Source organism: Malurus melanocephalus, unplaced genomic scaffold, assembly GCF_030028575.1.
Source record: "Malurus melanocephalus ecotype Western Australia unplaced genomic scaffold, MMel_1.1 scaffold_58, whole genome shotgun sequence".
NCBI classification, from domain to species: domain Eukaryota; kingdom Metazoa; phylum Chordata; class Aves; order Passeriformes; family Maluridae; genus Malurus; species Malurus melanocephalus.
Window position 1 is genome coordinate 2,632,315 of NW_026623290.1, and position 8,662 is coordinate 2,640,976.

The 8,662-nt window shown below is 44.4% G+C and overlaps 1 protein-coding gene across 1 annotated transcript in view; it reads left to right on the forward strand.

The window, feature by feature from the left end:
• CEMIP (cell migration inducing hyaluronidase 1) overlaps window positions 1–8,656 on the forward strand; it is a 93,880-nt gene extending 85,224 nt beyond the window's left edge. The window contains 8 exon segments of the mRNA XM_057365860.1: window positions 650–865; window positions 1,782–1,993; window positions 2,430–2,615; window positions 3,304–3,508; window positions 4,234–4,320; window positions 4,631–4,788; window positions 6,182–6,282; window positions 6,856–8,656. Of these exon segments, the coding sequence (XP_057221843.1) occupies window positions 650–865; window positions 1,782–1,993; window positions 2,430–2,615; window positions 3,304–3,508; window positions 4,234–4,320; window positions 4,631–4,788; window positions 6,182–6,282; window positions 6,856–6,983 (1,293 nt within the window). The 3' untranslated portion in view covers window positions 6,984–8,656.
• The last annotated feature ends 6 nt before the right edge of the window (window positions 8,657–8,662 follow it).

Genomic DNA, 8,662 nt, shown 5'->3' on the forward strand with positions numbered 1-8,662 from the left:
TTCAAAAACTTAGCAGGCTTGCTCGCAGGTCAGGAAAAGTGTTGATTAGTGCCAAATGTGATGGGAAAGGCAAAATTCCCCTAAAGTGTTGGCCAGTCACTCTCACGTTGCACRAGGCAGGCTGGTGACATGATATTTATTTATTCTGGGTGAAAATATCAGTCAGAAGTTGCCTGCCCAGCCATTTCACAGGGGAGGATGTTGAATATTCCCCACACTGGAATGATTTCATGTGGATTTGGGACCTCAAAACTGGATTAACAAACAAAGAGTGGAGTGGCTCTCGTGAAACTGCCCTGTCTCCTGAACMTTCCTCCAGAATTTTAAAACAAACCTTCCCCCTGCTGAGGCTGAAATTCTGGTTGTTTTAGCCAGAAAACATCAAGCTACAATGTCTGGAGCTGAGCAGCCAAAATCTGTGGCCAGGATTTAAAGGTGATGTTAATGCATACAGATTTCTTCAGGCACGAAGCTGACCCACAAACCCAATGCTATTTCTTGTCTAAGCTACTTTCCAATGCCAAATGAAGTCAGAAAATGTGCAGGTTGATCCAGTGTAGTGACCAAAGGCATYCTTTGCTGCTACTCTCAGTGATGAATTCCTTTCTGGAGATGTAAATGTGTTTCATTGGTTTTTTTTTTTTTTCAGATTACATCGAGAGTCTTCTTTGGAGAGCCYGGCCCCTGGTTCAATGACCTGGATATGGATGGTGACAAAACATCAGTTTTCCATGATGTGGATGGTTCTGTGTCAGAATACCCAGGCTCATACCTGATCAAAGAGGATAACTGGCTGATCAAACACCCCGAGTGCATCGACGTGCCCGACTGGAGAGGCTCCATCTGCAGCGGGCACTTTGCACAGGTACAGCTGCTCCCCTTGCACCATCGTTATCACTTTGGTTTATTTTGAATTTCTTGGCTTGACCTGTGGAAATGGACTTTCTTCAGGCTGCTCAGTGTTTATTTATCAGCAGTCTGCACAGGTGCCTTTGAAGGTGAGAAATGCTGTGGTGCATTTTCAGAAATTCTGGCCCTGGCTGCTGACAGCTCCAMCAACTTCTGCCCAAAGCCTCCTGAGAGCTCCCTGGGCACTCACAGATTAATATTCATAAATCCATGGGCTGTGGGCTGGTTATTTCCCCCTGATTTATGGAGGGAAGCATTGCCTACAGTGTTTTGGGAAATGTGCTGATGGGTTGAGATGTGACTGCAGCTCTCATGGCTTCCCATCCTGAGTGTGACCACCAAACCATTCTCCCACCGCAGAGCCCGGAGCTGCTGCCGTGAGAGGCCTCACTTCCCCCTGCTCAGAGTGCCTGTTTTTGTCCTGGGTGTTGCAAATGTCGGGGTTTTTCCTGTTCAGTGCCCCTACAGCTGATTTTCAACCACTGTGCAGGGTTTCAGGCTGCAGAAATGCAGACAGAGGGGTCCTTGTTCAGCACAAGTCAGATGTCTGAGGCAGATACTGTCCTGCTGCTGAGGGCTGCAGGATGCTGTGGAATATCTCACATGAAGCCTCCTCTGGCATATGAAATCAGTGGATGAGGAAATGAGCCTTATTTTTTTTGGTGTTTTTTTTTTTTTTTTTTTTTTTTTTTTTGTTCTGAAAGCAGTTTGCTTTGTCTGAGCAGAAGCCCAAGGAATGGAACATAAATGCACAGGGCACAAGTCCCTGCCCAGCGCACAGCTCACCTCTCTTGAGTGTCTGCACCTTTCATGTAGTTCATTAAACCCTTGCTGATCCTTCTTTGGGTTTTTTTTTTTTCCCCCCTATCTAGATATACATCCAAGCCTACAAACCAGCCAACCTGAAAATGAAAATAATAAAAAACGACTACCACAATCACCCACTGTACTTGGAAGGTGCTCTGAGCAAAAGCACTCATTACCAGCAGTACCAGCCAGTTATAACGCTGAGGAAAGGCTACACCATCCACTGGGACAAGACAGCCCCTGAAGAGCTGGCCATTTGGCTCATCAACTTCAACAAGTGAGTGATGTGCATTCCAGAATTCCAGCAKATCCACCAGTGGCACTGCACATTTTTATGGGGTGAGCAAATCACCTCACGGGCCCTTCCAGAAGGAAYGCGCGTGTTCCAGGAGGTCCGTGGAGTTCACATCTTTCCATGAGACATCCCAGATTTCTGTTTCCTCCCCTGGGAAGCCCTGTAAGATAACACAGTTCRTTTTTGGAGGTTCAGAGCTAATTCATTCCTGGTGTGTGGATGTCAGGAGCAGATCTGGCCAGCACTGCTCACCTAACCCACGGTTCTGATGTCGAATTTATGTTGCATTGATCCATTCTAAACCATGAAAATTTCAACTGGCCAGGAAAAAAACCTATTGTGAATGATTTAGTTTGGCTTCTAGCACAGCCAGGAATGGAACAGTTATGTTATAACTTGTTACAATTGCTATTTTTAGGAATGACTGGATCCAAGTAGGGTTTTGCTATCCTAAAGGGACRACGTTTTCCATTCTCTCAGACATCCACAACCGTCTCTTGAAGAAAACATACAAAACTGGAACCTTCTACAGAACCTCYCAAATGGAGAAACTGGAGCACAGATATCCCACCAAAGGCTACTACTACTGGGATGAGGACACAGGGTAGGATAGCAGCAAATCTTGCTGGTTTGGGCATGGCTTTGGGAATGCTGCTGGAATTGTGAGCCATTTGGGGGGATCCTAGCAGGGATCCCAACAAAACAGGGAAGGTTTTCTGGGAATGTGACCTGTGTTTAATTTTCCTGGGACTCCCATGGCTGCCAGTCATTCACAGCCTCTGCTGCACTGCCAATTACTTGGGGAAATGCTTCACCAAGTGAATACAAATTAGGGAAAAAAAAAAAAAAAGACAAAAGCAAAGTGCAGACCATGAAACTTAACTGAAGGCATGCACATCCTTTGTTGCTTTGAACAGCACCATTTATAAACACCATGACAGGGATGCACAGAAGTGTAGAGCCTGTTATTCTCTTTTAAAGGATTAAAATAATGGGAAAGAAAGAAGTACCTAAAATACAAAGCATATATTTCTGCATATAGGTATGACTATAGAATATAACTCAGAGGGCATTCAGGTGCTCTCTGATTTCTGTTTTACTTTCCCTAAAGCATTTCTGAGATGAGTGTTCCCTTCTATTTTCGTGTGGGATGTTGGGCACTCTAAAACACAATACCAAGGGATRCAATGCAAATTATTGCACAAGAAGGAGCCCACCAGAACTGCGGGTCAGTATTTTTCTGCATGAATTTTGAAGGATGCTGTTTGCTTTTTTTCCCCTCCTGCCTGCAGGCTGCTGTTTCTGAAACTGAAAGCTCAGAATGAGAAGGAGAAATTCGCTTTCTGCTCKGTGAAGGGCTGCGAGCGAATCCGGATCAAAGCCGTGATCCCAAAGGCAGCTGGTGTGAGCGACTGTGAAAGCACAGCCTACCCCAAATACATCGAGACCCCCATTGTGGAGGTGCCCATGCCCAGGAAGCTCTCCAGGGCACAACTGGTAAAGCAGCTGATTCCTTAGCTGGTGTAAATCTGTGCTTCTGGCAGAGAAATGGAAAATCTTCCTGCCAGGGTTGGTGTAAGCTCTGCCTGGCTTTCTGGAGTGGTTAAATTATGTTAAATTATATGGAACAGATTCTTGTGCAGAGCCACGTGAGGCTTGGGTTGAAGTTGGACCYTGGGTCATTTGGGGCTCTGCTGCAATTGAAGCACAGGGTGAAAACTGATGAGCTGGAAGAGAGGTTGGCCCAGTGAATGTGATTCTGGAGCCTGCAGCTCCTCCAGGCTGCAAAAACAGCAGTGTCAGCCAGGGGACTGCATAGTTGAGTTGAATTTTTCTCTTTCATATAACCCACAGCATGGTCTCCTGTATCCAGTCTGGTTCTGGGCAGGAAGTGGGGTATTTATCTGTTATTTGTTTGGKTTTTTTCCACTCATCACCCTTGAAACAGGAATGCTTAGCAAAGCCTCAGAGAATTTTGTGTCAGTTCTGTGAAATAAGAATCACTCTGCCATTTGGTGAAACAATTTAACTGGGGACAGGATGAGCAGAGGGGTCACCACTGTTTCATTAGCAATTTAATTTGGAGAGTCAGTGCTTCTTACAGAGCTTCCTTGTTGATTGAATTTCGAGGTTTAAAATGTTTTCATTGAAAATGCAGCATTCAGGAAATGGACATTCTCAATAGAAAATTTGTTTTTCTTTTTTTTTTGTTTTGCAAACAGAAAACCAAGGACCATCTAATAGAAGTGAAAATAGAAACATACAAGAAGCAGTACTTCCACCTCAAGGATGATTTTGCATACATTGAGGTGAGCCCATCCTTTCCACAAACACACTGGGGTGCAATTCTAAGACACTTGCTTCATCTTCATGGAAAACCTGCTCACAAAGTTACTGTGGAGAGTTAGTCAAGTCACTTCTGCTTTGTATTTTGGAAAAAAAAAAAAAAAAAAAAGGCTGAATCTTCTATTGGGCAGGACAGCTGGACCTCAGAGACCTGCAATTCTGCCTTTTGATGGAAAGAGCAGTCCCAGGACTGAGACTATCCGTGCTTCTCACATGTGGTTGTTTGCAGTTGTGTTACTGTGAGAAACCCAGAGTATTTTTGCCCCTGCACAGGTTGATGGTGTCAGGTTTTTCCTCACTGATGAAGGCATCCAGCTGGTTGTGATTGATGGGCATCACGGAAAAGTTGTGGATCGAGCAACGTTCAAAAACTCCATCCTACARGGAATCCCAGCACAGATAGAAAATTATGTCAACAACATCAAAGATCAGTGAGTAAATAATGTGTTGTCACTCAGCTGCAATGTCCAGGAATGCTGCATAATAACACTCATCCTTTTTCCTGGATTTTATCACCCAGCACAGGCCAGACACCCAACGATGTATTTTTGTGCCTGATGAGTCCAAAAGAGCCCAAATGAGTGCAGGACATGCAGGCAGCAGCAGGATGCAAACTCTTTGATTTAGGGACTGATTGAGCCCCAAATAATTTGCAGAGCTGCATGTGATTAATAAACTGCAGAGCTCCATTTCTGTTGTGGGTTATGGACAAACTGCAGACAAATTCACATCCCCGCAGATGGGCAGAGCTTGCATTTTTTACTGCCTGGATGTTCTCTCAAATTGCAGAGAATTCCACTAATAAAATACATTCCCCTGCCCAGACCTAAAGGCTGGATTCTTTTTTATTTTAATTATGAGCAGGCAGGAATGCAGAGGTTTGGAAAGAGGTGGTCAGGAGCCAAAAGATGTTCCTGCATCTTGGAGTACAGTGGCTTCTTCTGCTGGAGGGAGAATTGGAGCCACATCACAAACCCATCAACCAAAGGGGTTGTTCCCATATGAGTTTGTGGGAAGGGAATTATTTAATTGTTACGAAATGTGTTTGGATTTGAATTCTGATATGTAACATTTAATACAAATATAAGTGCTGAAGCAGCCATGGGCACCRACAGGATATTGTTCTGGAATTTACTCTGGAGATTGGGGGAAGTTTGAGCAGAGTGCCATGCAGGTGGAGTCAGATGTGTTTGTATTGTCCTAAAGAATTCTAGAGGCTGCAAAAATCACAATAGTTACTTCAGAGAAACATGATAGTTGCTCACTTTTCTTTCATAAAAAAAATAAGTCTTTTCAGAAAGGCTATCATCCTGCTTTACAAAAAATCCCTATTTCAATCCTGGCTAAATCCAGTTCCTGGTCAGGAACGGTAATAATAATATTAATACACTTTTTAAAAATAAGCACACAGAAAGGAAAAGCATCAAGGCAGCAAAAGTCTCAGACAAATTAATTTCTTCAGGTTTAACCTGCTAAYGAAAGAACAAGAAATTACTTGAGACTTGCTAAGAAAATCCCAGGGAGAAGATGGGTCTTTCTGAGCAGAGCAGGATGGAGCTGCAGRTTGGAAACATTTAAACCATCCTAGAAAACCATGTTTAAAAACAAAAACTGTGGCTTTTGTCTGCTTTCTAATGGGTTTTGCACGACTGGAAAAATAATCTGTGAGCAAACTGTTGGAAAACATTTTGAAAACCATGAAAGCTGAAGCTGCTGCAGCTCAGGGGTGTCTGAACACACAGGAGGAGTTACCAGTGCTGGGGATAAACAAACCAGGAGTTTGTTCTGACTCTTCATCCATTTCCACATCTCTGTTTCCTTCAGCTCCATAGTGCTGGTGACATCAAAAGGAAGATTCATTTCAAGAGGACCGTGGACCAAAGTACTGGAGAAACTTGGAGCAGGMGAGGGTTTTAGGTTAAAAGGTAAGCACTTTTTAAAATCTCAATTCTAACCTGCCATGATTCCAGTAAAGGGACCAWTTTTCTGCTTCTGAGCTTTGTTTTGATTGTTTCTATCAGTATTTGCCCAGACATACTGGGACCAGAAATTTATTTATTCAGAAAGGTTGTGTCCACTGCAGCTTTGGGTTACATTCTCAGTTTAAAATTGTAAATGGGAAAAGAGCTCTGGCAGTTGTTCTTAGAAGTAAATAATTCAGGGGTTTGATTTTCCAGATTAATTTTAAATAAAAAGACCTTTTAATAATAGGAATATTGGGCCTTTCCCCCCAGTGACCCAAACTAACTAAACTAAATGCCCCAAACCCATTTTTTTTTAACTTATCTGAACTTTTTTTTACCTGGTTTTCTCTCGAAACACTGTGACTTGATGGCACAAAGCATGGTGATTTCAGAACATCCTGTGTTTCACTAGATAGCTGTGCCCAGCTCCATGTGCACATTGCTGCAGTCAGCTGTGGGATATTTTGGGGTTTAGCCACACACACACACAGGTGGGTTCTGGCACATTCCAAATACATTTGCTCTGATTTGCAGAAAAAATGGCTTTTGTGGGCTTCAAAGGCAGCTTCCGCCCCGTCTGGGTGAAGCTGGAGACCGACGAGGACTCRGCCAAGATCTACCAAGCACTGCCAATCCCTGTGGTGAAGAAAATGAAGTTGTGAGGTCACCCTGCAGTGGCTCCTGGCTGCCAGCACTGCCCCGTGGGACGGATGGATGGACAGATGGACAGATGGAYGGACTGCTGACCGCTCTGCGCYGCCGGTGCTGCGGCGTTTTGTTGTTGTTGTTGTTGCTGTTCACACCGAAATGTCACACTGTAAGTAGCTCAAATGGTTCCATGTGACAGAAGAGCCTCCCTGGGTGACCAAAGTGTGTCCAGTGCTGTCCAGCTCGGCCACCGAGGCCACTCCTGCAGCTCTGAGCTGTTCCACCAGGGCTGGAGYGAGCAGCACCCCGGACAGACTGCCCTGAAAACCACCCAGGATTTCTGCTTTCCCAGCCTCTAAGCTGCCTGAAGATTTTTTCCTGGTGTAACTAGCTGCTCACACTGATGGAATRCCAGTTTGAAGGCTGGCTGACAGTCTGGGGTAGAATGGGTGCATTTGARTGATTGCCTGGGTGCTGGGAAGTGTGAAAGGACAGAAAGGATTTCTCCTAAAGCTTCTGTGAGGTTGGATCAAGCTCTTTGGGGTGTGTGTTGGACATGCAACCCACGGCACATAGTTGGGGAAGAGGTGACAGAAGGAGTGGACAAAAGCCAGCAGAGACTGATGAAACCCCCTGTTTCTGCTTCCTCAGAAATCTGCGTTTTTCCTATGGATCAAGGAGTTTTATTGGTGGTTGTGCAAATGGGAAATTTTCCTCCAACGAGCGGAGAGCAATGTCAATTAGCACTCGTGTTTTCTCAGCCTTTCCCTTGCAGCCTTTCCGTCTCTACAAAAACATTCAGGATCAGTTTATGGTTGCCACTCAAAGCCATCCCATTCAAATTTCCAGTTTTTAACCAGGAATATTGRGACCTGCCTTATTCAGCATCAAATGGGGCGAGCTGCCCTCGCCTTCTGCGGGACAGCAGAGGGAACAGGATCAGATTGCTCTGCTCTGTTTTTCTTTCTGATCCTCYCCTCATGCCTGGTTCTCCTGGAAGAGTTATTCAAGACCTGGATGAGATCTTACAGGAGGCTGAAGAATTAAAGTGGAATCCCCATGCTCTGTCTGGGTGTCTTGTATCTGCTTTCCCTGCTCCAAACCAAAACCTGGCAGAGCAGAGGGAATSAGGCCTTTCAAAGCATCTCTTGAAGCTGAGAAATTTAACATTATCTTGTAAAACACAGAAAGYATTTCTAGTTCAGTGACAGGTCTGCCAGTGGCCCAGAAATAGCATGAAGGCGTTTGGAGGCTGTGGCTTTTCTAAGAAATCTAAGGGCAGGGGGGAAGTGTGAAAGACACCATGATGGGCTTTTCAAAAAATGTCAATTTTGCCAGTAAGAATTGGCTTCGTTTCCCCACTTTATCTCTGCCTGTCCCCACTGCCACATAATTTATTCCAATTGCTGATGGCTACTTTGTTGATGTAATTAAGTTGTTCTTTTTCCCACAGTATCAAAAATGCTACCTTGCAGCTAGACTAAAAAGGAAGGATTTTGTGTGTCATTCCAAAGGCTGGGCAGATGCTGCCTTAGATCAGTGGCTCTGAAAGTCAAAGCAAGCATAAACAAAATTTAGGTAGTACTGTAGGTTACATTCCCCTGAAGCCTCTCCTGGGTTTTGAAACTGGAAATGTTTTTTTTCAGACTTACTATATAATTGTTTTGAATTCGCTGAATGTCACGTGTGTTGT